The 27,387-nt window shown below is 44.9% G+C and overlaps 1 protein-coding gene across 1 annotated transcript in view; it reads right to left on the reverse strand.

Moving 5' to 3' along the window:
- LOC125023483 (latent-transforming growth factor beta-binding protein 2-like) overlaps positions 1–27,387 on the reverse strand; it is an 81,355-nt gene that overhangs the window by 41,718 nt on the left and 12,250 nt on the right. Inside the window, exons 3-8 of the mRNA XM_047610780.1 lie at positions 25,645–25,915; positions 7,646–7,911; positions 6,563–6,766; positions 3,483–3,689; positions 1,971–2,260; positions 279–381 (exon numbers count right to left, since the gene is read on the reverse strand). Of these exons, the coding sequence (XP_047466736.1) occupies positions 279–381; positions 1,971–2,260; positions 3,483–3,689; positions 6,563–6,766; positions 7,646–7,911; positions 25,645–25,915 (1,341 nt within the window). The remainder of the gene's footprint in view (positions 1–278; positions 382–1,970; positions 2,261–3,482; positions 3,690–6,562; positions 6,767–7,645; positions 7,912–25,644; positions 25,916–27,387) is intronic.

A 27,387-nucleotide genomic window follows, 5' to 3' on the forward strand; every position in this document is an offset into this window, starting at 1 on the left:
GCACGCCTGTCAGGCTCCCATCTTCATGCTAAATGTGTTTTCATTTGCTTCCAGGTTTGGTTTTAATGGAAGCCAAAACAGCTTTTACAACTGGCTGCAAGGATTTTATAGACCTAATGAAGACTGTTATGTGCTGATCATCATCAGTGATCGGTACTGATAGGCCAGAATATCAAAGCAGAACATGAACACCATGATCTGCATCTATATCAAATGTAGAGTCACATTGTGTTTACGTATGTAATGGAATGTGTATGGCTTTATTCAGGAGTGCTTACCTGGTTTGGTTGGACACTTCTGGCACTTGTTCAGACCCCAGGAGGCACCAACACTTCCACAGCAATCCTCCTGCTTGGTGAGCCCTGGCAGAGGCTTGCCACACTGCAATAACACACATCTGTGTTGAATCTCTGAAACACGTTCGCGGATGAATGTTACATGTTTGTGCTTGCGTGCTTGTTTATGTGCAAAGTGTGTGCGCACTGGGAAGGGTGTAAGAGTGTTTATGTCAGATTGCACGTGTATACCTATCTGGGACAGAGAGATCCAGACACATCTGAGACCGTTTAGTCAGCAGAGGGCATAAACACTGAGTCCTAAGATCGGCTATGAAGCCCATGGCGTGCCTCATTATGGCACGTGGTTAATTGTGAAGGAAGATTCCTATCAAAACACACTTATTGGGTTTTTGGCCGGTGGAGATTTAGTTTTTAATTTTTTGTCTGGAAACGCTGGATTTCTGGCAGAGGCAGAGGGAAAACTGCAGTCTAGAGCTTATTTGTGTTCCCATTGTGCTGCAGTTGTGTTCTTCTTGACATCACGACGACACTGTTTAATTTCAAATTCTCTTTTCAAGCGGAGAATTTGGAAAGTCAAGCAAACTTGTCGAAGAAATGATGCTGGGGAAAAAAATATGTTGTTATGTTGAGTCATTGAGTTGCTGGACAAATGACTGCAGTGACACAGCCAAGCAAACAGACACCGCATTAGCCCTCAGGTAGCCAAGCTCACGCAATGCTGCACAAAGGTCCCATATCATACCACGTTTTGACAGGTTAATATAAGTGTCCCCAGAATGTGTCTTTTGAATTTCAGCTCCAGACACTTCACGCACACTTCGCACTACCGTGGCTTTAAACGCCTTTAGCTCTGTTCTAAATGTCAAAGTTTAACTGCAAATGCCCAGTTGTTGCCCAAGCCCATTCCTTCAAGAGTGTGGTGTATTTCTCGTTGGTGCCTTGGATTACCGCAGGAAAAACAAAGCAGGACAAACAAAGCAGGACAAACACGACTGGTAACAAAAACACCGCGCACGTTTGGACAAACTAGCGGTGGGTCTGGGGATGTCTCTCGGGGCTGCAAAAATGATATGCACGCACTTTTTGCTCAAAGGGCAAAAGAAAGGTCTTTAGTCATGCTTTGTGTTTCTTTTTTTATTTGTTGTGCGGTTTTTATGTGACATGTGGGGGGATGCATTTTTCTGTTCAAAAACATCATTTGACATAGTCCCCTTTAGTCCACCCCTTCCCTAGCTTCTCTTGAAAGACGGCAGTGACAGCAAATACTTCACGTAAAGTAAATCTGCAGTATGCGCCTCACTGTGTGAAGACAGACCATGAAAATTGTCCCCCTTTGTGCCACAGACCGGACCTAATGGGCAGGATTTTCATTCTAGCCTCTGAATTCATCCTAACTCATAACATGCCTTTACTGGGAAGCCAGTGGAACATGAGATGACCAGTTTGGCCAGAGCTCATAAATCCTAGACACTGCATAAATCATTCCCACAGGCTCACTTCCTGTTGAGACAGAAGCTATCAGAGAAGGCGAAGGGTTGTGAGCATAATGGCACCTGTGGTGAGAACCCCTTTTCCCACTGGTTTCAACGCCTCGGCCCTGATCCTCCAGGTGGCTTCGATCACACAGTGATGACAGCGCACACACTGGACTCTAATGACTTAACGTAATACCTGTCCATCGACTGTTTCCTGAAAGCATCTTCCGATGTGTCCGTTCTGACGGATGTGCGTCGTGGCGTGGTGATGGCCGTTTCCATTCCCGGCGGCATGAGGGTGTCTGCTGCTGTGCTCACTGGTGTGTTCATGTCCGTTGCCAGGCTGGGAGCGCTGCTGGACTGAGTGGGCCCCCTCTGTGCTGGCTGCTCTCTGCCCCGGCTGGACTCTGGCCACTTGGTGGACCTGAACCTCGGCATCTGGAGGGTGTTGAATGTGGACGTTCACCAAGGACGGGTGGAGAGATGCTGCAGACGGAGAGATCCAGAGTTTATACCATACACTGGATAGTATGAAGTTTCAGATTTTTAATAATGTAAGTGGAAGCATCGTTAGCCAAGGGATAAAAGCCGTATATATACATTCTGCTATTTCCGAGCCAGCATCTTATACAAACTTATTCCACAAACACTTGCTTCATCACCAAGTTATGAAAGCTGGAGTATGTTGGGAGTTCCCGGCAGTGAAGACGCTATTAAGATACTACAAAACAACAACAACACAATGAGTTTTGGATTTTCTGGTTTAAATCAAATCATACTGAGGACCAGAAACAGATTTGCTGAAGAGCTGAGAGGATGTTGCAATGTGGAGAATGAGCTCTTTTGTCCTTCTGACAGAGGGGAAGCATCTATCTTCAGGGAGTGCCAGGGTTTTTTCCCAGAATCCTGACCCACTGTCATGAATCATAGTCTTGCAGACAGGCAGCGCAAGGAGAAGAAGCAGACCTTATCAAGAGTCCTGGGCATGAAACTGCCTCCATCAAATTTCTGAAGCACAAAAACAGGACGGGTCATTTCTTTGCTGTGACATAACAACACAGACACCGGACTCACGTCATTTAATTATGATTAGTCATGTAATTTATTTCCAAATGGAGGATGGAATATTTTGAGGGTGATTTAATTAGACAGACCTTCTGCTTCTACTTACTGTTCTACAGAGGGAGATACTGAGCGAGACACGGGGAGGAAATAAAACACCAGGAGAGTTGTAAAATAAGCAAATCCTTCCAAGCAAACTCATGATGTTACCCCGCTCTGTTTCTCATATCCACTCGCGTTTGATAAAATCAGCATTGTGTTAACATCACAAGGAGATCCACTGAGCTGCTCGGCCCAAAATAGAGCATGAGCCCGACACAGACAGAGCCCTCTAGTGTTTGCTGAAAATCAAGAAGAATGAACAATCGAGCAGTAGATTTGTGCGCTCTGAGTGGAGCTAAGTAACTGATAGCGCTGACTTTTGAAGAAAGGAGGAGCTAGTGAAGCCACAGCTGAACAAGCTATGGTTGCCTAATAACTGTGCGGCGTGGAGTGTGAACTCGACAAGTGGAAGTGACAAGAGGGCGTCTTCAGTTCTCAGATGATGTCCAAAGAAAAGTCTCAAGGGCACTGGCTAAATCCGCCAAGCTCATAGGACACATACTTTGTAGATGCAGATGAATTTTGACAATGGCAGCGTGATTACCTTGCTGATTCGACAGCGGCAGAGTGTACATGGTGTGGGACGGAGATTTCGGTCCCTGGTGGCTTGCATCCCTGTGGCTGTGGGGGGTGGGCCTGGCGGGGGGCGGGACCGGCAGGTGGCAAAACTTTCCCGTCGAGTTTGACGGACACCAGCACATGTCCCTGCCGATGCACCGGCCTCCATTCAGGCAGGGGATCTGACAGAAGACTGCAGCATGGAAGAGGAGAGAGGGGGGGAGAGGGTGTGTCGGAGGTAAGAAATTAAAAAGAAATCATGAGTGAGAAATACTTTAGGATACACAACACACCACATTTAATTGAACGGCATCATGCGTCCTCACACACACGAGGATCTGGTAATAAGAAACAGAAGGGGTAGTCCTAATTGGAAGGGCATGTGCAAAGAGCCCTGCAGACAGGCTTTGTTTGCAAACAGTTACCAATGACCATGCTGTTCTCTACTTTGGCACTACCAGACACCTCATTCCACATTTATAAAGTCTGAAACTCTGTCCCGAAGGCAGAGCTGTGGCACTGCCTGTCATTCTGCGCCTCCTTCACTGACATTTTTGGCCCCACTTCAGTAATTACATACCCCCGTGAACGGTGATGAGTGATGATGTATGAATCATCCGGGAGTAATTTATGAAAACAGCAAGTGCATGGATATCCGTATGAGCACTGGCAGCGGGGAGGCAAAACTTCCCAAACTATCAAAACCCGTTCAAAGTTTCAAAGGGGAGCGACTGGCTCGCGGCCGCGCGAGCAAAATCGGATCCCAGAAACGTGCTCTGTCTGCAATTTGATTTATAGTTTGCAATTTACCGTGGAGAGAAAAAGAGGAAAGGCCAGCGGTGGCCAGATGGTGTTTGACAGTACTGCTTTCACAGACCTTTCATTGCCCTTATCTTTTTGGCATAAGGGATGGGTGCCAGCCCAGCACCCTACATACCTGGGCCTGCTCCCATCTACAGATTCTGACCTGACCTCTCCTAACTCAAAACATCAAAGACTATCAAATGGGAAGAAAGAAGTATCTAACTGTGACGAATAAAGAAGTCTTCTGGGGCACAAAAGGCGAATTAAAGAGCTTTTGGATCAGCACTACCGCACACCACAAATACAACAGACCGTTTAACAGTTAGGGATCTGAATGGCGCGCGTACTACGTATTGAAAAAGGATGCTAGTCATGGAAGCAAGCTGGAAGCTGCATGCTCACTGTCTCGCTGAGGCAGACTGTAACACACTGACCGGGCACAAACAGAGAACAGAGACGCTGGGCCGTCTCGATGGTATGTAGGGAATGAGCTCCTTGTCAAACAGCATTAACAACAGTGAGAATGGAAGAGGAAGAAAGGGAGGGACGAAATAAGAATAGTAGAGTAACAGATAGGGAACGAAAGGGATTAGGAGAGGAGAATGTTAACAGACTAGATTGGAAACAGAAATGAGACAGAGAAGAGAACAACTTGAGGGGAAAAGACGGCCAGTGTTGGTGTCCAGACACACAGGAAGGCCTCCTGTGATTTGACATGCTGGCTAAATTATCAACTCAAAGAGGCTATTAAAACCTCTCAACGTGGGTTGCATGTCTGCACTGGTCTGTGTCAGTCCGGTCCCACACCAGCATGGGGCAGGAACTATTCTTAGACAACATCCTTCTGTCGACTGCACACCGCGCTCCCTGTCTGCCTATCTGTCTGACCATTTAACAGCCTCTAACAGCCCAACAGACGAACACACACTTCTCACTCAATAAACAGACTTCTACCGACTCTAATATTAGGCTTTAAAGTAAGTGTCGTACGCAGGGCGTGTATCGAGAGAGCCTGTTATAATTATCTAGGCAAGATTTTACTGCGCCGTGTAGGCAACATAACAGCGGCATGAGATAACTGTTTGCTGTCCACTTGACATTCTTGGACGAACACGCACACCCAGGCAATAACAGGATGCAAGCCTACATGGAAAGCAATCTCCTTTTAACGTGCTCTTTAACACATGCTTTTGCATAATGAAGGGAGATTTCTAGAGAATAAAAGTGGGGCATAAAAACAAATCTCTGAGGAAGACGCGGAGGTGCCAGGAATGTAATCTTGTGGACGGCCTCTGCCAGGACGCTCAAGTGTTTGGAATATCAACGCCACGTTCCAAAACCCCATTAATGGGCACATAAATCTGCACCATCAACCTGTTTATATATTCATAAGTCAGCTGGGTCCTCCCCGGGACGGCCTAGTGCATGTCGGTAAGGGGTTTGCTCCATGTGAGCTGTAACTGCAGAGGTCTTGTACATGCATGTGTGTGGTATGTGCACCCTTCACCTCTGACTCACAAGTATTAATTAGTCTGAGTCTTAGTCGGACTCTTACGACTGATGAAAACACTAAGAAACCTTCAGGGGTGCGACCTTCCCCTTGGCATTGACCGCCCCCTCCTTTCCCGTGGACACTCCTGTGTGAATTTGGAGCAAAGCCCCCCGGATAAATGGCAGGTTTAATGTAATCCCTATAAAATCCTGTTCATGCTGCTACTCTTTCTCTCTTTCTGCCTCTCCCTCTCCTCTTTCATCCGCTCCTGCTCTCCCAGGGAGCATGTTAAATGGTTAACGGCGGGGCCAGCCGCGAGGTGTAAACCGCAAAGAGACGGGGCTAAGTGTTGGGAGCGTGGGACCACAAGCTCCACGTGTGTGTGTACGAGGGGAGATTAGCCCCCTTTTTTCAGAGCCCGCTTTTAATCTGCTCTGCCCCCCGTCCCTCCTGCTTCCCCGGTCTCTCTTTCTCTTTGACAGGGAGAGTTTTTGAGCATAGCTCCTCGGCTTTAAACGGCACCACTCGGCCTCTTCCCTGAGCTTGGTATTCAGAACGGACAGCATGCCACCGGGAGCCCATTCTGACAAGCTCAGTCCAGAAAAAGGAGAATGAAGACACGGGGAAAGCGTGTGAGAACCAGAAAGTATGCCAAAGAGCCACTGAGGAGACAGGAGAGGAGAGAAATTAAGGGACAAGAGAGAGAAGAGAAAGCAGTAGAAGAGTGATCGTTATTAACGGCAATCAGAGGGCCTTGGGTCAACACTCACAGAGTCGGAAGCCCTGGTTCTTCTGCTGCTGCTGCTGCTGTTGCTGCAGCTGCTGCTGCTGCTGGTGCGACGTCTCGCTGTAGACAGTGGTGACGTCCCCCTTCTCACAGCTGTTGTAGCAGCGCCCGCCACTGCACACCCTGCGGCAGACCATGGGCGTGAAGATGATCTTGATGCGGTCCAGGTTAGAGGTGAGGTTGGCCCCTGGAAGACACACACACACCTGGCTGAGGAGGAGCAGCAGCAGAGGCAAGCTGGAAGCGAGCTGCATCCTTCCTCCTTCAGCTTCACTGTGACACACTCCACATCTATGCAAAGGGAGGTTTATAAGCGTGCGAGGGTGTGTGCTGACGGGCGGCCAGTGGCACGCTGCAGCTGAGCGAGCGATGTGCCACAGGCCAACAAATGGGAAAGAGAACACTATTAGGTGTCAGGCTCGCATCCAAGCCCTTTATCTTTGGGAGAAGGTGTTCTAGATGTGTGTATGCGTGAAGGAGACAAAGAGAGTTAAGTGCAAGTGAACATTGTGTAATGGTGGGAAGCTGTTCAACAGCCGTTGCCCTGGTACAGGACTAAACAACAGGAGGAGCTAAAGCGGCAGGCAGCTGAGTACGCTGGATAATGGATCAGAGGAAAATGAAAAAGTAGTGGGAGGAGAGCAGAAATTTGCGAGTTCGTATTTCTTTTGTTGTGGGTAAGGGGGTTTGGATGCTGTCTGGTCGGAGAGGTGGCAGCACATTCCCAAAAGCATGTAAGTGAACATGGTCGCACAATGAATGCAGCTTTAATATGAAACGTCTGTGAGTGTGATGCAGACCGCAGAGGGGGTGAGGTTGGTGGACAGTGGGAGAAGGGAAGTGCTGCCTGGGATGCTGCCAGTTGTGATTTTTTTTTTTTTTTCTTGTGGTTAACGTTCCACTTAACAATGACACCGCAGGATGTGTGTGTACTAAAGCCACTGTGAGCTGCGCCAGAATGGATTTTGTTTGTTATGATGTGGCTAGGCAGAGTGGGAATGATACATGCAGATACCAGTTCATGTATTTACTTCACAGTGCACAAATGATACGTTTTTGTTCTTACCTGCAGGCGACAGCGCATTGTTGAACTGTCCGTGCAGCTGACTGTCACCGGTAGGCCTGTGAGTGTTGAAGGAGTGCGCGTTGCTGTGCCCATTCCTGTGTCCGTACGAGTTCCTTTGCTCGTTGCCGTGGCCATTAGCGTAGCCGTTGCCACTGGGTAGAGCGTTGGAGGTTATGGGCCCAGAGGATGATGGATAACGTTTCACAGTGCGGGAGGTCCCGGTCTGCTGAGGGGAGGAGTCAGCGGGTCCCCGTCTCACTTGGGTCCTGTCATTCACATCATCACAAGACCATAAACACATGACTTCACCCTAAACCTAATGTCCTGCACATAAACACTCACAAAGAAACACCCATCGGCAATGTGTGTGCATCACCGTGAAATCCATTTAAGCTAAGTAACTGTGTGCAGAAGAAAATAAAATTCCTGAGAGACAAACGTGATGCCTAGGTCATGGCTTTGCTTAATTGATTATATAGAGGAGTCACAACGATTTGGAAGTAATTGTGTTTTAATGAAATTAATAATACCATATCATTCTTTAAGCGCATAGGGTTTCTCAACTCACATCTGTTATAAGTCAGAGCACCCCGACCCCCACTAATTAATGAAAGATTGTTTTGGACATTAAAGACAGTTTGCAAGAGGAGATTATTCACCACTGATTAACAAAAAATAATCAGGCAACCAAAGGGAATAAGTCTCACAGGCTCCAGTTTGTGTGGCTGGAAGTGTGTGATTAAACTACAAAATCTTTCCATCACCCATTGTGCCTGCTTGACTAGATTATGAACTATGCGGTCCTTGTCCCAGTTCACATGCAACAGAGAAAATCGACAGACTGACAGGAACATGTCCTCCTCCACACTAGGTGGCGATATGTGTCTTGTCTGCGGCTTAATACGGCCCCCTTTCCAGTCGACCTATTGCGTCATATAATAAATAAGAGTTGTTCATGCAGCAGGTGGTTCTTCTACAGGGTCTGTTTACTTTCTTCTTCTCCGACCGTCTTTCTTGAATGTTTTTGTTCTGGGGTCGTACGCCAGCAGTTGTGGCGCATCTGCACACGCATTGTCCAGTTCAAAGTCCAACTGAGTGTATACATGCCGACAAAGAGAAAGAAAATCAATTTTCAAAGGGATTATCTGGGTGTCTTGATCAGATAAGGAGAACTCCAACGTGTTTTTACATGTGCATGTAAACGTACTGTTGCACTGGATTGGAGGAAGTATTAAAACTAGGGTTGATGGACAAATCTCAGCTGGGGCATGTATTTTTCCAGGTTGGGTCATGAGTTGCACGACCTGGAAGCTGAGCTCATTTGAGTGACCTGGGGGAGGCGAGCGCCTCTCAGACAGACAGACAGGTCTACCTGGGCTCTGGGAGTCTAGAACTGATTAAGGACTGCTGGGATTTAGGCCTGCATAAAACATCTGGATCCCACTGATCTGCTCTGACAGACAGTCGGCAGAGCAAGACAAAGATGAACCGTGCCGGATAGATCAGAAGAAAACACACCTGCGTCCCTGTAAGTTAATCGAGGCTGTAATCAAATTCCAAATCAGGACATAAGCCATGCAGTAACATTCATTATGTGTGCTTTTAAGTACGTATTTGCACACTGAATCACCTTAGTCGATGGGCAGACGCACAACAACAGTCAGACAAATAAACACATGTGTGCATGCTACGCAAAAATGTATATGTGTCCACACATTGTGTGTCCAAACAAAAGCACACACGCCCTGTCCCAGCTGTGCTAGTTGAAGTACAAGCCCCTGCATGCTTCTTTATTCACAGAGTACAAACCGCATTCCTGCTGCCAAGGGAACAGGACGACTAAATGAGAAGGGGGAAAGGGGAGACAAATATTTGATAATGGTTCCTCACGTCATCTTTTTGAAAAAGACAACAGGCAGCATCTATAGCTGGCAGCTGCTGACCCAGATGCTGAACCTTCCTGGGGATATCACGTGACAAGGGAATAAAAGGTGCTCGTATCAAGGTTGGACAGGAGGTGGCAAACCCAGTTACACCTTCCATTCTACAGGGGTTTCCATTGTTAACAGTGACACTTGGCCTGAAAGCATCCTGCTCACTTCCCAGGCTCAGCCAGATGTTGTGCGTTCTGCCTCCCTCACTTTCAACAGCAAGGTGACTTCCTCCCAGCATGAGCTCACTGCTACCCTCTCCGACTGCGGTTCAGGGGGCATGGCGGGCAAGCCCGACTTGCTTTACACGTTTGATGTCATCATTAGGAACTTCAAGGCCCCCGCGGCTCAAGGAGGAACCATTACCCCCGCCTGGTTCGGGGTGACTTGAAAGGGATTTGGAGGACCTCTGCCAAGATTACACAGAACATGGTTCGAACAGACAGATGGAAAATAAAGTCCTGGGTAGCAAGTGATGGCCATGCAGTTTTAATTAAAATCGCTGGTGGTGATGGTAAGAGAGGCGCAGAATGAGCATATGGTACCAAGACGGAAATTAAGCAAATAAAAAATCATTGGAAAATGTTCCAGTAGATATTCTCCAGGAACTAGATGTCCACATTAACATGCTATATTATGTTTCTCCACAACTCTACAAAAGCTTTTCATTGTCTATTGGCTCATTGTTTTGTTTTTCAGTGTCGTGCAACTCCACAATTTTAATTTCACTCATTTTTCCCCATGCCTGTGAGTCAGAGATGAATCCCTCCTTGCGTGGTGTCATGTGCAGCTTTGCCAATCATCTTGACTGATAGCTGGCACATGAACTGGGTAGTGGTGGGCTTCTGATGAATCTTCACTAATATATGATATATGACCTTTGGATGGGACATTTTTACAGGAAAGTCTGGATCGCTGAAATCCATCCTTTCTTGTTTTCCACTATTCCATTGCTTTAGCACTTGGACATCACCATGCTATCATCAGATCTGACTCAGGAAAATAAACATCCATGGTGTACGAATACATGTCCAAATAAAAGACTAATTTCCCTACAGTGTACAACTTGTATAGGTTTAGCACAGGCCATGCACTACCCCATGTTCAGAACATGTGCTCAGTAATTATATTCAAAGAGAAACGGCTCAGTCTCAGTCCAAACACTTGATCAAAGCATCAGTTTCTGATAGCAAAGGAGGCCTCCAACTAAGATATAAAGTCACTGGAACTGTCCGCTTTCACTCATTATTATTTATTTCACATGTATGGAAAACAATTAGAGTCAAACATCATTGCATCAGAGGAAATTACACATCACAGTGATGGCCAAGAATTTACACGGTGCACGAAAACGACCCTGCAACACTTCCAGCGCACTGAAGATGTATTCCTTGGCGCTCTGCTGCTGCGAATCTTTGAAGTCATCGCAGCATTACAACATGCGAATAGTAGTTCTCAGAAAGGCATGGCAGGCAGCGTGAACGGCAGTTCCAGCCTCGCCTCCTGACCCAGATGAGTTGGAGAGGAGGTACTGCTGGAGCTCGAGCAACACACAGTCCAGCATTGTGAAAACTCAAGCCAGTATCAAGAACTGGAGGGCAGTCAAAGAGGCTACAAACCCTCTGATCTCTGAACTTCTGCTGAGGCTGTACACAAACCATGTTGTTAACAGGACCCAATGAATTACACTGCCAAGCAAAATGCTAGGTGTGCTTTGAAGTTTTCGTGTTTTGATGAGAATGCACTGGCGGGAGGGTGTGTTATATGGGAAAATTCAGTTAGGTGGCTTTGTTTAAGTGCCAGGAAACCTGTAGCGGGGGCTTAGAAAATGTCGCTTCCAATCATCCCAGTGGTGACTGTGTTGTTTCTGTAAATTGCCCACCGGGAAACAAGTGTCTCTTAGATAGACGGTGAAATGCTAGATTTATCTGATGATCCTGTTCCCTCCAAACATTCCCTCAAACACACACACAGGCAGTGACCCAGATCCTTAGCAACTGTTTACATCTTAAACCATCTCGTGGCCCACTTTGTATGACGAGGCCAGATCAGTGTTTATATGAGGCACTGCACTGTAACGTATGGGCCACAGCTGATTCATTCACTAACAGCCCTGTCTCTGAGGTACTTCATCATCCTGCGTCTATAAATCTCCGACTGAAATAAAGAAGTTAATGTATTTCAGGCTGAGAAACTACTTCTGGGCTTGGGAAGTAGGTTGGAAAGGTAGGTTGAAAATTGTTTTTCACAGTCGCCCCCGCAGCACTTGAAGCTCAGCGCAAGTCTGACTTGGCAAAGCTCATTTTTCATTTTGATTTGTTTGAGAATACCAAAGTCCGGACCCACATTTAATGGCTTGGATTGTTGGCTTATAGGAGCTAATGCAGAAAATAGACCGATATGAAGAGCTTGTCTGGTTATTGGATGGAGCCATTTGGCTTTGAACAGACTGTCTAAACAAGACAGCCTGACAGCAGGCAGAAGTGTCTGGCGTGTGCATCCCAGTCTGGGTCACACTGCACAACCCGATAGCTCCCAGCCTTGTCACTTTGTCCTGTCCGATTTCACATTGTATTGGACTAGACGCGTCCTCCAGAGTGATGAGCGGCAAAGCCCAGAAACCATTTGTAAGTTTACGACAAGAGTCGCTCCATTTTCTTAAGAAAAACAAGTCATTATTCTTTTTATTTAAACAAATGTTTAATAGTTCCATTTGCCTCTTTCCAGTAGGGAGCATTAGCCAAAGCCTGCATTGCATAAGTACTGAACATAATTAGGGCAATTTGAAGGCTACTTGGTAAATGGGAAAATAAATGATGGCCATCAAAGACCAAGTGTAAATCTAAGTTTACACACATTCATTTCATCCAGGGGAAGCGTTAAACGTTTCTAAGACTGGTGCTTGGATAGGCGCATCATCAGTCTGACTGGAGGGAGCAGCAGAAATGTGAAAAACTGTGCAAACAGCAGCTGAAACAATGAGAACTTTGTGCTGCTCAACCGCTGCAAACACTGTTGGCAACAAAGAAAAGAGAAGATTTATGACTGTTATTTGGGACATGCACTTTTGCAGCCAAAGAAGGAGCACTGTGGACCTTACAAAGCACTATGTGAAGAGGGGGGTACAAACAGTTTTGGATACAACAAAGCCTACTGGCCCCATTCCACGGCTTTTAAGGGTTTCCTACCGAGTGGCAAGGCAAAGGTTAACAAATCTGGATACACATGGTTTTTCATTAAAGATTAAACCATGCATCAAAGTTTGCAAACTATTTTCCAAGAGATACACTGTTAGCGAGGCTTAAAATTGACAGACACAATCAATCTTTTAGCACTAGATTTTAAATTTTAGAACGTCAAGAGAGATGTTTTTCAGTAAGTGGCTCTACAACAGATGGTGCTCCACATTTCACAGACTGCAGCTTGCAGACAGGGAAGGAGAGTGCAGGCTGTTGAAACCAGTCCCAGGAGGAGGTACTCAACTCAAGAACATTAGCAAAGACGTACACACTTGACTCTTGTCCGTGTTTGGCTAGTCAAAGCCCAGTAGTGTTATGACTCTCGGCGACATCCAAGATATTAACTATATAACATAGACAAAAAAATAGAAAATCCTCCAGATAAGCTGTACAGATGCTGGAGCCTTGGTGCCAAGAATGACTTGTTTGCTTCAGATTTAGTAAATTGTGAACTTTTATATCAGATATTTGATCTGAAATTACTTACTAATTACATCTTTAAGCCTGTTTTGGTTTTATTTTGTTAAAAGGAAGTAGTCTCCATATGAGGAAAACAGTGAAGATGTTTAATTCCCATTTAGCTGCGACTTGGTGTATTTTTGGAGGTGAACACTGAAAAAGAATAAACCCCTGTTTACCCACGAGCATGTGCACAAAAACATCTATGCCACCAGTGGTCAAACCCCACTGTGGTCACACATCTCCTTCCTCAGACTTTATCCAGAACGCCCTCATCGCTTCATCGTGCACCACTGAAGTCCCTGCGTGTTTCTTTCAATAAAAGCCTGAGGTCTGATCCTTAGCATGCACCAATAAATATAATATACAACTCCAAGGACATTTTCATTATGCTGTTGTTGCGTGTGCCTCATAGCAACAAGGTCACACAGTGGCATGGTGGTTAAGCTTGTGTTCACTGGAAATTCAAAAATAACCCAACACCAGGCTCTGTCACATTAAAGTCTTACCCTAAATTACAGCTTTTAGCAAAGGTTTAATCTCTGCTAGTGAAAGTTTGAACCTCGTGGTCGTGGCTTTCCTCACAGCTTCTTCTTCTTCTGCTTCTTCAAGATAATCTCGAAGCCTGCTCACACATTGTTAAAGCGAATTGATTCACAGTAGTAGCTTGACCTTTTCTTTCCTTTAGGCAGAGCCAGACCTGCTTATTCCTAGACTTGCTTGATGTAGCATAAACAATGGGGCCATCAAGATCATTTTTTGAGCTACATCTAAACACACGTGTACACTTGTCCGTGTTTTTTAATACCACTCTGTACCATGAGAAGTGATGGTGGGTCAGTGAGACATCGACTGTGTACAGACAGTGCATGATTCTTTTATACAGTCCATGCCTCGAACTTGTCAAATATGTTAGAGGACAAGTAGTCAATGAGTGAAACACTGATCGCAACGATAGCTGAAGCTCTTGGCTATCGACATTTGAAGAGCAGGATGGACAGGGTTGACTGTGGTTTGTTTAAAGCCTTTGCCCCGGCCAATGGTGTCAAGCCTGGTTCCTGCAAGAAGCCAAGATTGCAAAGATGTTCATCATGAAGGTTGACTGCTGGATGATTCCCATGCTGGCCCAGTATCGGGAGAACATTGATTTGATTCCATCTGTCATATGAATGACCGTCAGGCTATGAAATGAAAACTCAGACAATTTGACCTATTCTTGATCTTAGTGAGTAGCTATTAGTGTAATCTGCCTCTACAATAGTGTGAATAAGCTCGAGACAGCATTAAAACCAAGTGGCAATCTCCAGAGATGAAAAATGAAGCCAGTGTCCAATAAACATTTGTAGTTGACTCCAAAAGAATTGAAGCTCATTCCTCCATTCCTGACAACTATACAGAGTTGTTCATAATTTAGGGCGTGACCGCTTCGAGTGGCAGGTAGGGGCACATCAGACATCAGAGGGCGAAATTTGGCATTGGGAATGACGTCACACCTGAGTTATCGGGGTTCCAGTTACAGAAGTTGGAAAACTAGATGGCCGAGTCCATGAAAGCGCAGCTTGAAATTAAAGTTTTTAAAAAAATATTATTGCTATTATGTTAAAGTAAATTTAGGCTATTTAAGATTGTTGTTGTAAGATTTAAGATTTTAAAATTGTAAATCGAACAGATATCTTGAACCAACTCATGATTTTTTTACTAAAATTTTTTACACTGTCTGTACAACCGATTTAATGCAACAAAAACTGATCAGAAGTGCTAATAAACGGAATATTACAGAAGCTTTTGACTACTGTTTACACACAGGGCGGCCATCTTGGTAACTCAACTCGTATGAAGATTCTATGACTTTCTGAGTAGAAAATCCGACTCTGGGGGGCGTTCCAGTTGAACTCTCTTCCCAGTCAGTGTCATCCACCCACCCACCCACCCACCTCAGCTCCAGTGACCGTTCACCTCTTTGACCATGTTTGAATTCAACCAGAGTTATGAGGAAAGCCCAGATTCTGGATGGAAACCAAGAAGGCAGTTGTTGATGCAAACAACACATGAGTCCTATCCCATGGATGATGTCCATAGAATAGATGTTCACTTCCAGTCACAAATATGTGTACATCATAGCACAGCTCATCAGTAGTAAAAAGTAGCTTCAGTTTGTCAGAGCTATTTAAAAAAAAAAAAAAAAAAACATATAGCAACATCTGCTCCTTTTAGAAGTAAAAAAAAAAGGAGAAAAAAATACAGAATCTTAATTTATTGGGACACAATATGTGTTTTACCCAAGCTAATACAAGATGATGAAATGTGAGGAAATTGCATTTTGCCAGGAATTCCAGACGTCCAATATGTGTCCCGCGCTGTACAGTAGGAATAAAAGAAAAGCATTTCGCTACTTTTGAGCTTCTCTGAACTGAAACAAGTTTTTCTCGTATACGTGGTCATACAAGGCCAAACATCAGTGAGCAATTAAAGCCCGGTCGTTCTTTGATAACATCTCTAGTCATTATGACTTGGATAATTGTGGGTCCTGGAAGTATATTTCCCCCTGTGAAAATCTGGGTGTGTCTGAGGCCTTATCGCACCAGCCACTAAGGCTGGATTAAATCATGTTCTCTCTGTCTGGACGGCCTTCCAGGAATCCTGCTACTAGCAGCCAGAGAATGGGTGAAATAAATTACAGTGGGGTTGGATTGATTCAGAAAGTGTTTTGTTTTTTTCACCCCAGAGGAGTATGAGGCTTATATTGGTACAACAACTGGGCCTAGCGGATAACAGCAAGCAAAGAATATTCTAGAGAAATCTACTGAGAAAAGGCTGTTATTTGGATCAGCCACAGTGCTGCACAGACAAATAAAGAGATGAAGTTGCACTTAATTTTATAGGTACAACTTCAGCTGCATGAAAATAGATTTTCTGTAAATTTGACCTCATTGAGGTTTGCCGACATGAAATGATCAAAACACAGGGCTGCTGCCGTCTACTCAATCACAGGCCAAAATCTGTGAAATAAACAGTTCATTTTTTAATCTCCAGGCGACCGGCAGCAGTGCCAATGTCTTCGTTTCTACGTAGGCACTTAAAAAAGTCGAATGTTCAGACTATAAGAAATCCAGAAAGCCCAGATTTTGGATGGAAGCAAAGCAGTGTGGTCGCTGTGGTTCAGGGGCCTGAATCAAGAGGCCTGCAGGCATGTTGAGCTGAGAAGCCATTCAATATTCTCCAGTTTATTGTAGTTGCTGTGATCATTCACTTAGTAAAATGCCACAAGACAGGCCAGCAGGAAGATCCATTAGAAAATGCTGACTGAGATTTTGTCGATATGCTGGTCAGCGTTCTATGTCAGACCGCTTTGACAAAAAGTTTCCAAAGAGAAAGGTGACTGAAGGAATTTTCGAGCAGGCGTATAACATATGGTTTAAAAAGCCATAAAATCTTGAGCAGAGGTTCACGGCGAACACAAGGGTGGAATGCGCACACGACGAAGGCCAACACAAAGCTGAGTGTAGACGTCTGCATAGGAAACGCAAAATTCATGTGTGTTGGACTTGAGCACATTGTGTATGTTTGCCCCTTTTGGAGGCCTACTCCAATGTTGAGCCCCACAGGAACCCTACATCCTGACATCTGAATAGATTAACTGCACAGTCATACTGCTAATTCATGCTTTCAACGCCCTGCCCCATATCTGGGAGATGAGCCTGATTGATGCTGTCTCCATCTGCCTCAGCGCCGGGGGTGGAGGCTGGAGTGCATTCTGGGATAGGCGCCCCTCTTCCTGTAACTGCCATACAACATTTGCTGCTCCGACAGCTGCATCTGCACAAGCCCGCGAGATGAGAGCGATTTGGCCGCGAACGCAAAGCACGCTGGCACTACGGCGCAGACAGCGTGTTTCGGACGGGGCTTTGGGATAACCGGGATGGAGGGTGAGAAAGACATACTGTATCTGTTCAATGCAGAGAGTTCTCTATGGTCCTTTGTTCCCTCTGGCCTAGCAGGAAGCCAAACGCTCATGGGACTCGTTTGGCTCTGTCTTTGTAGAAAGAAACGCAGCAGCTCTTCCTGGCCTGGCTCGGTCAGCATTGTTATGTATTAATGTTCCTCACGTCCAAAATCCTACAGGACATTCAGACACACATATTACAAAGTTTAACGGCATATGCTGGGTCAGTCTTGGTTCATTTTAACCGTCATATGAGAAATTTAAAATTTCCTTTATGCCAGCTTGCAGAGGGTTCACCTGAGGACAGGGTGGCCTCCATAGCAGAGTCCGCATTATGCTACGTTAACGTTAAGCCGACAGCAGCAGAGGTACACAGCCCACCACCCCAAGCGCGGCAAAAACACCACAGAGGAAGTCCAGCCATACTCCGGAAAGCCCTCTGCCATTCCGTGAAACCGTTCACCAGGACCGAGGTCAGGGTATAGGTCAAGTTGTTAGCGCAAGCACACAATACAAACACCACTGCAAACAGAAAGCCAGTTAACCTGACCCCCGTTCAAGTTCATTCCCGGTCTACCCACACAGGGATACAAATCACAACTCTAGACACACGGTCACATGCCTGGCTTAGAAGAGAGATAGAACATTATTCAGAGGAGAGAAGCATATACAACCTGTGGGAATTACCCTGCCCTTTACCCTTTTACTCTACTTTAAACCGACTCCCCATCTGCAGGCCTCCTCTGTCTGGCAGCCGGCAAAAAGGGAGACAAGAGGATGATTCTGGACATGTTCTCTTTGAAAGCAAAGCACACTGCCAGGTGGTACAGGCAGAAAACTTTCCCAGGCCGAATGTTTATATGCATATACATATATTTCAGTCATAAAACACCCATATCCGATCAAAGTCTGTGGTATCAAGAGTAATATCAGATGTAAAACTACAGTGGGATTTGAGAAGCTCTCCTAATTTATTATCCTTTCATCGGAGTTAAGAGAAACTTGTTGAGCGAATTTCCACTCGAGCTTTTCGACGTACATTTTTTATGCAAGTTTCGCATTTTGTATTTGATACCCCGCATTTTTCTGCGAACACCGCTAGCATGAACACTGGCGATGATGGTAAAGCAATATTACTGCACAGGTGCAGGGGTCACCTTGAGGATTTTGACAGTAGCTCCCAGCAGCGTTGGTGGTGTGGTTTGTCTGGAGTTGGAGTGAAAGCAACCAGTGATCCATGATTATCATGGAGAACTCCCACTATGACCACAGCTTCCTCTGAGTGTGGCTACATGCAAAGCCTTGAGTCAACAAGCCACATAACCACCAGCCCTATTAGTTACCGGGAAAACATTGTTGCAGATATAAGCAAACGAGTTAATGCTGAGAAAAATTGTATGGATGATGAGTATTTCTATGTCTACAAACATTATTTCAGGTCAGGTGATTATTTGCTTTAAATGTGAGTTATTCCAAAATTTCTTGCTATAAATCACTGTGTCACTTCTCTGTCTTTGATTTTTTACACCAAAATGTCTTTTCAGCAAGTTTCTCAACAAGTTACACTGAATCAAATCTGGGGTTCAGCATAATGGTAGCATTACTCAAGATCTGCTTCCCTGATTAGGCATCATCTGACACTAAATTACCAGGAATTAAGACTGAAACAGCACTGCGTTAACAAATCATAAAGGGCTGACTTGGAGCATGTGTTCTTTTACATACTGATGCTGGTTGACATAGAAAATGTAGCATCAAGTCCAACTATTTTTTCTTTCTTTCTTCCAAATCACTCTGCTTTTTCCATGGTTCCATACCATGGACGAGGTCATAAAGGGTTCCTGACGAGCAGGTCTAAAGGTCTGAGGCTGACTCTGCCATACTCCCTTGTTATTGGCAAAGAGGTGGTGTGTGAGTTGGTGGTGTCTAGGCCATTGACTGTAGGCAAACTCTGATGGCATCAACCTGTTTCTCAAATGGATAATGCCCTTCTTTGTCTATTACAGTAAGCCTTGATAGAATTCAAACTGATACTGACACCCCTCTAGAGTTGTCATGAATGGGGAAATTTGATCTAAAGGGCAAGACTGATCTTATGCCATGCTGCAAATGTGTTTATTTCTGCTGGGTAATTTAACATGCAAAGAACTGCAGATTTGGGCAATTCCACATTGGCCTAATACTTCAGCCCCAGATGTTGTTGTTTGATCCATATTTAAGCATATAGTTAAACAGATGAAGGGTTAGAAAGGGGAAATACTGAATGGCATAGATTTTTTGAGCTATCATATCACAGATGGATAGTTCAGCTTGGTTTATTTGAGTATTATCTCCTCTGAAACAGCGAGGAAAACTGCATTCAGACAACAATCACATAGCAACAAACCAAAGACAACTGGTGTGTCCCACACAGACATCTTTATTGTTTCAGGTAATCCTATAATCACCAGATCTACTGCATACGTCATTCTACCTTAAAGACAACTGATACAACTCCAAGTGCATGCAGAATCAACTCCTGTTAGCAAGGTCTGGTATCTGCTGCCAGCTGTCCTCAGTGCGATTATGCAAGAGAAAACAGAGAGATGACCTTTGGAGGGATGACCTGCACACACATCCTGCCATGCCCTGCTCTGTTTCCTGCAGAGAACTGATGTCAGAGAACGCTGGGGCAGTGGAGATGACATAAGAGGTGGCAAATACGTCCTCTGCGCGCTATCACAGCACCAGCCTAGCCACTGGCCCTGACCTTCATACTGGGAGCTAACAGACTTGTGATCTGCAGGATCTCGTGCTGACAGGGACAAGCCCTTCACTGCTGCTGAGCACGGTGGCCACAGGAAACACTGGGTTGTAGTGAAACAGATCTGCTCCACAGCACAGGTCAGTGGAGGAAATGGTTAGTTGTTTGTCAGCTGCATATAGGATGTACCTATTTTAAATGTTTACAATGAATCCTGCAGAACAGGCAGTTGGGACACTTGGGAAACAGTTGAAAGGGTCAGATTAGGGGTGGACGACCGACAGACGGGAATACAAGAGGAGGGAGCAGTGTATGGAGTTGTGCTCAATGTCTCAGATTCTCATATGTTTTGTCCATCCTGCAAAGACTTTTATTTTAAGCTGTCACACATAAATCTAGCTTCAGTAGGACAGTTCCTGGTATGGTTTATTCTCTAAAATGCAATTTCAGAAGGCAGCTGTGCCCAGATATGCCTGAGAGCAGATACAATTTGTCTGCCATCACGGGATTCAGATATAAATTCCAAATGAGCTAAACATTTTCTGGATGGAATGATCAGTCACATGTTCTGCATGGATGAAGGAGGAATGAGATGCTAGTATGAAGTGTTGAGAAGATACATCAAGTGTCTTACTTGTGCTAGTATGAACCGGGGAAATTATATATACAAGGTTCTTAGGCAATAGTTAGATTTTTGAGGAAACACTGAAGACTGAAAGCTAGCTTGGCTGCTAAACTTGGGTCCATTTCATGAACTTGTTAACGAGATGCAACATGGAATCATTAAAGCTTTGTACTGAAAGAAACACCAGCAACTTGTAAAGAGGCATCATTGGTGAAACAAGAAGCTAAGAAGTAGTGCTCACACAGGAGATCTTCAAAACAATCTAAATTTTTGATGGCCTTGAATGTAATAAATTATAACCTATAGCTAACAATAATGCACATTTGATCATAAAGCTATCTGAACTGTATTGGTATACCATTGGGTAAGGGCTAACTAAAAAGGCCTGTCCACATATAATGGTTGCCTCTTACCCCAAATGTTTTAGAGGGGAACAAGTACAACAGGGAAATACTGCTAGTGCATGGACATAACTAGCTTATATTGCCATCACTGCTCCATCCAAGTTCGCCTGACGCTCCAAGTCCACTATCAGCATGGTGCATTTGGTGGTGGTAGGTATTAGCGGAAGGTGTTCTTTTGCATTTGGGGAACTCAAAAAAGGTTTGCAGCATCTGCAAGTCAGCTGTATCAGTTGTTCCCATTAGTTTTCACATCAAGTTAAGATCATTTGAATGTGGTGCCTGCCCACTTTGCGTTGCCAAAGGTACTCATCATCACTACAACTGTTCCTGTGTGCATGCCTTTTTAGACCGGAGGAGTCCATCTCAAGTGTGTACTCTTTGTTATGAATAAATCTACAGGCTATGCCAGGCCAACGTTTGTTTGCTTGAAACTATGACGCGAGCAGTAGGACATTGAAATCTTTCTTTTGTTTTTGGTTATGAGTGAATAGTTTAGTACAGTCTGGCCTTCACCCCCCCAACAGACTAACCAGACCACACACTTTTTTTTTTTTTTTTTGAGTTACTCTTACCCTAATCAGAAAAGTCTGTCTCCCAATGCACAACTTTTAGATGCAGGTCTGCTGAAAACTTAGCAAAGTATCATGTTCGCTGAGATGTTGACAAACCCCAACCGCAGACACTCCACTTTTCCCGTCTGCCGCCTCTTGCCATGCGAACACGGCCGACTTTTAGTGAATGAGGACTGATCGGACAGTGAAATGGTCAAGTCTGGACAGAAGGAGCACAACTGATGTTTGGTTACATGGAGGAATTTCACATTGTTCGGCTTAACAGATGACATTCTCTCTCTGTGACTTTTTTCCTTATTATCATTCTTTTTGTTCTTTCCCCTCTGGTTTGTCTCATTCCTTCCTTGACACTATTTCTTGCTCTTGGCGCCACTTGACAGGCTGGGTTAGTAACAGGGTGCTGCTGACATAACAAGCAACGTCTGCTCCAAGAAAGACATATATAGTACCTCACACTTTCTCTAGTCGGGATAAAGTAAAAGAGACTGGCTGCATGCACTGTGCGGCCTTTGCTCCCCCAGCATATAAATGGGGGCAAGGCCAACACGATCTATCTCAGCCCGAGTGTCTGTCCTCCCTACTCTCTTCTTCTTACTCCTTCCCTGAGCCTTGGCAGCGGTCTTCCTTCCTGACTCTCACTCTCCGTGACCTCACGTTGCTCGTGCTTCTCTGGCTTTGGAAACAGTGGAACCTCGTCCTGATATACGAAACCAAGACTTGCATCGACCACTTCTCCAGGGGGAACGTTGCTCCGCCCCTAAAAGATCACTCCGGGCCGAGAGAATGCAGAAAATCTGCAAGAGTTCACGAGGGCTAAGCTTTAAATGTGAATTACACAAGCACTCAAATAGCTTCCTGGAAGTACCAAGTCAAGTATTCAAATAATTATTTGATTAATGCTTAAATGAAGACATTTTACAATTTTGGCAGGCGGTTTTATTCTGTCTGAAATATGTTGGCTACAACATCTAATGCTTGGATTAACTGGAAATCTTGCGAAGGAAAATGGTTCATCTTGACCGGCACCTCAGACAGTTTCTGCGCAAAGATGACGGTTGAAACAGTCATCGCAGAATCAGTGGTGAGTCAGGAAGACTGTCTGCTTCTTACGATGTTAAACCTGCAGCCGAGGCTCTCTGTATTTATCCCAGATTGGTGACTCAGGACTCAAATATGTCCTGTGAGTCAAGAACAAAGAAAACATATGCAAAGCAACTGTGCACTCTTCAGAGGTCTTGTATTGATTAGAAGATTTACTATGACTTCAAGATAATTGTTTGGGGAAGGAGGATGTATAAAAACCCTTTTATGAACCATCTGCCAAAACATTTAGTAAAGTTTCACTAAGCTACCACAAACGTGTGGATGGCTCCGCCAGCACAATTCCATAACACCAGGAAAAGCCCAAAGTGACACAACACCCTCGCGATTAGCGAGAGGAGCACCATAAATGTCACATGTAATGTTTCAGTGGTTTGCTGGGGAGAAATTACCCAGATGACAAACTGGCTAAAAAGCGAACGATGACCTCAGTGCCCGAACAAATTATGGCACTTAAACCGACTGTGAGCGGATTAGAAAAGCGCTGGGCCCGAGTCCAACAGCGGAGTGGGATTTGACAAGATAAGTTTGGACCTGTAAGCAATAACGATCCATCAAAAATATTCCCGGAAACAATTACTCCCTTTCAACAGCTTTGATTAAGAATATAGTCCTAGCCATGGTGAGGTGATTAATCAAACCAACAACTTTTTTTCCAACAAGATTGGAACTAAAACAGCGAGACATCCAAGCCAAGAAACTATTAAGCCTGTCTGATTGGTAGTCTATGGAGAATATGCTGAATGCAATGAAGAGATCTCCGTCTCAGCAATTATTATGTGGATACATTATAGTCACAGTTATTCCATAAATCAAAGAACGAACCGAAATGGCCAAAGCCTAAAGAAAACATAATCTTCCTGCTCTATTTTCATAGCAATAAGCAGGGGTTAATTCTTCTGTCTGGTGCGCCATGTTATATTTTCCTATATTTTACAGATTTAACTTAATACTTCTTCAAGCATGGCAGGAGACTGTAGCAAATGCTCGCCTGCTTCACTTTAATATTTGTTTAACTGAAAGCGTATTAAAGATTTAACATACGAAGCCAGTCATCTGGTTTGATTTATTGCGACGATAAACACAGCCTGCGCTGCACTTGTTAGTAATGAACTACTGTCTGCTCAAGACCCTTCAAAAAAATTTCTAATAGCGGCGCGCGTCAATTTGTTTTCTGCAGCCCTGCCCGTATGACAGTAATTGCAGCTAAAACAAATATCCCTCTGTGAACAAAACACAAAATACTGTACATTAGTACAAATTCCGGGAAGAAATATCATGTTGTGCTCATGGGTTTGATGGGCTCGAAATGAAAAAGATGTGACAGGTGAAAAAATGAGAGTATGAAGGCCTGGCCACTGGAACGTTTCAAATGTAAGAAATCTGAGGATTTCAGTGGAATGGCCTCCATGTGTGGGTTCGTTGGGAGCGGTGTAGCCATTCAGGAAGATGTGTTTGACAAGCAAATTGGAGCCGTTTACCAACAGCAAACCATCCTGGCAGCGCTGACCCCTGATCAAGGAGCCAGATGACTGAAGCGTCGGAGCTTCCTAGCTGTACCGCTCCATGTGCCTGGATGGTTAGCAGATGGTTATGAAACAAGGATTTATTGTGCAACACATCCTTTTGAAGAAATTACGTTAACTTATTTTTATATTAGAGGCTAACAAGCTCGCCAACTGACATTTCACTAGGAGATTCTCAGTATCTCTCTCAAGTTAGTCCTGGCGTGTTCACTGTTAGCTTGCTAGCAATAATAATAAATAGTTTTACAAGTAGTAACTAGTCAATGTCACTACGCTCCGGTGTGACAGGACTTAAAGGGACTTTTTTTATTTTTTTATTTTTTAATTGGGGTTTTATGAGGTTTTTATCCACAATCAGCGCACAACCTTCAGCAGATCATGTGGTCAGCACATTCCCAGTTGGACCGGCACACAATGATCTGTGGACAGGATAGGTCTAATACAAGACCTAAGTCAAAAAAATCAATATCCGTTTACAAAGTGCATGCTATAATTAGAAGATTATCATCGCCTTCCCTTTCCGTCAGACAGCCTTATCCAACAAGGAAGTGGAGTCATTGTATCGCTCTCTTCAAAGCAGCCATACTCCTCTGACAAGAACATTAATTTAACCTGGGAGGACATGGTCGTTGGCTTTTGTGTGACACACACTAAACACACACACACAAAAAATGAAGTAGAGGCAGCAGCAGACCAATAATTCGTATGTTTTGTGAAAAATTCTGTTGCAGCCAGTGGAGTCTGGCAGATTGGACAAGTATATAGATTAATATAATAGTTTCAGTTCACTGCAGGTACATTGGAGATGATATTCAAATTCTAACCTATAGACCCAGTGACCTTGGTTTTATGCGTGTTTCTACAGATATGGTTTACTGTTGACCCCATCCACGCCCCTGGGATGTGTCGACCAAGGTAGTGCACTTACTATGAATAAATAAGAAACCCCACTTGAAATAAAGCAAACTATCCCTTTAATTTAGTACTGACATGCACAGATCAGACATAACATTATGACCATGTTCCTAATATTGTGTAGGTCTCCTTTGTGCCTGCAAAACAGTTGTGACTCATCAGAGAATGGACATGGGTCTTCTGAGTTGTCCTGTGGTGTCTGGCAGCAGAATGTTGTTCGTGGGGGTCTTTGGGTTTAGGGGAGGGGCCTCTGTGGATCAGGCTTGTTCCAGTGCATCCCACAGACACTTGATGAGTTTGGGATAGGGAATTCAGCGGTCAACACCTTGAACTGTTCTTTGTGTTTTTTGTTATTGCTACGGGGTGAGGGGGTGCATTGTCACAAGATGGTTATTTACTTCAACTGTCAGTGGTTTTAATGTTGTTTAATGTTGTGGCTGATTGGTGGAAGTCTAAAAATGGTGTTTATGAGGGCACCCTTATTTGGCATAACAGTGGGGCTCTTTCTGGCTATAAAAAGAAGAAACAGGGAATTGCTTACGCGGTATGGACGGGCTGCTTGGTGGTCGCAGGCTGAGGGGTCTGGACCTTGGCGGTGCCGACTGCGTGCCTTTCCGAGGGCCTCCTCTGCTGCTGGTCTTTGTGGAAAGGGTTGGTGCCAGGCTGAACGCGCCTCAGGCCGCCTCGATCGCGGATGTACACCTGCTCCGGGGCCACCTCCTCACAGCGGGGTCCCTGGAAGCCCGAGCGACACACACACGTGTGTGGCCGGCTGCAGGAGCCGCGGTTCTGGCAGGGGGGCTGGCAGTCAGCTGAAGAGAGAGCACAGATGGAGATCAGCTTTCAGCAGGCCATGTTAGAGCATGTGCCCCCCCCTCCCCTTGCATGATGGGGCAGTAGCAGAAATGGCTTTCCCATATCTCAACACAGGGGCTCACTTTAAATTGATTCAATCAAGGCTCCATTAGTTTCACCTCTTTAACATTTTTGTCCTTCTCATTCAGAGGAGAGCCTGGAGGGGTTGTCATGTTCAATTTCTGTCGAGCCTTAAACTGGCCTGTTCAGTCTGAATGTATATGACCACTTGCATTATGTCTTTATCCAATTTCTCACTGAGATAAAGTTTAAATGACAGGTTTGCGGCTCAGTTTAGTGCTGCCACCATCTCTATAAGCAACGGCTCCCTGATCTAGAATCCAGTGTATGCTTTCACTGTTACAGAGGCAGCTTGAAAGGGGTAATAAAAGTAAGAGGTCATAAAAAAAACATGAGCGAATAGGAAAAATTGTGTACTGGAGGCCAGCTGCAAATATCTGACACTTCATCAAAGAAATGGGCCTGTAGAGTCGTATCCTTCATTTGAAAAACAAACTAAATCTGGTGGGGCTTACTGTACTTAAGAGATGAATGTGCGCACAATATTTATCAATAGTCTGCAAAGACGCAGTGCTGAGGTTATTTCATGGTCATGGAAAAATAATCTGTGTCACTCCACGAGCTCACCACAATCCTCCCATCACACTCCCAAGTACTGAAAAACACCCCGGCACGCAATTTAAAGTAAACAAGCTCTCGATCTTGTGACACAAATGTATGTAGTAGACGGCGCTTGAAGATTTACGACATTGTCCTCAAACTGTAAATCAGGCCACTGGTCTGTGGTGGCAAGAACAAACAGCGGCCCTCTGTCAACAGGTTCTGTGGAATGCTATTGACACAGATGCCGTGCACGCTGACGGATCGCAGGCGGGAACGTTGCCGTGGCTCTTGGCAGCGAAGCACGGTGGCAGTCGAAAGGGACCCCACTGGGTGCGAACAGCGCTCTACCTGCAGCACACTTCCTGTTATTGCAACACCACACAGTACTCCCGCCACTTTATGTTTCCTTTAGTCTTGAGTGAAAGCACACTGGGCCCCGAGGATGCCATTTCTGATGACGAGAGCTCAAAACCGAGGCGAAGGGAGAAAACATGACGACACTGCATGGCGTCAGACGTTTATTTCCATTGTCGGCCTGCGGTGCGATGAGAAAAACTAACAAATTGAGGATTAAATATCAGAAGATCACCACTCTATTCTGCATTTGGGTGAAGCCAATTCTACTTGGACCAGCTAATTCATTCAAGGGTTTCGCTTTAACTGGGGAAAATGTACACCCTTTTCTGATGAAGTGTACACATTTAGAGAGATGTGGTTGCGGATTTGTATAACTTGGTATGTGATCCGAATTTTCCATCACGGGATAAAATAGAGATTGTCTGAGCTCTGTTTGGCAAGAAGTGAA

This window comes from Mugil cephalus, chromosome 17 (genome assembly GCF_022458985.1).
Source record: "Mugil cephalus isolate CIBA_MC_2020 chromosome 17, CIBA_Mcephalus_1.1, whole genome shotgun sequence".
Classification (NCBI taxonomy): Eukaryota; Metazoa; Chordata; class Actinopteri; order Mugiliformes; family Mugilidae; genus Mugil; species Mugil cephalus.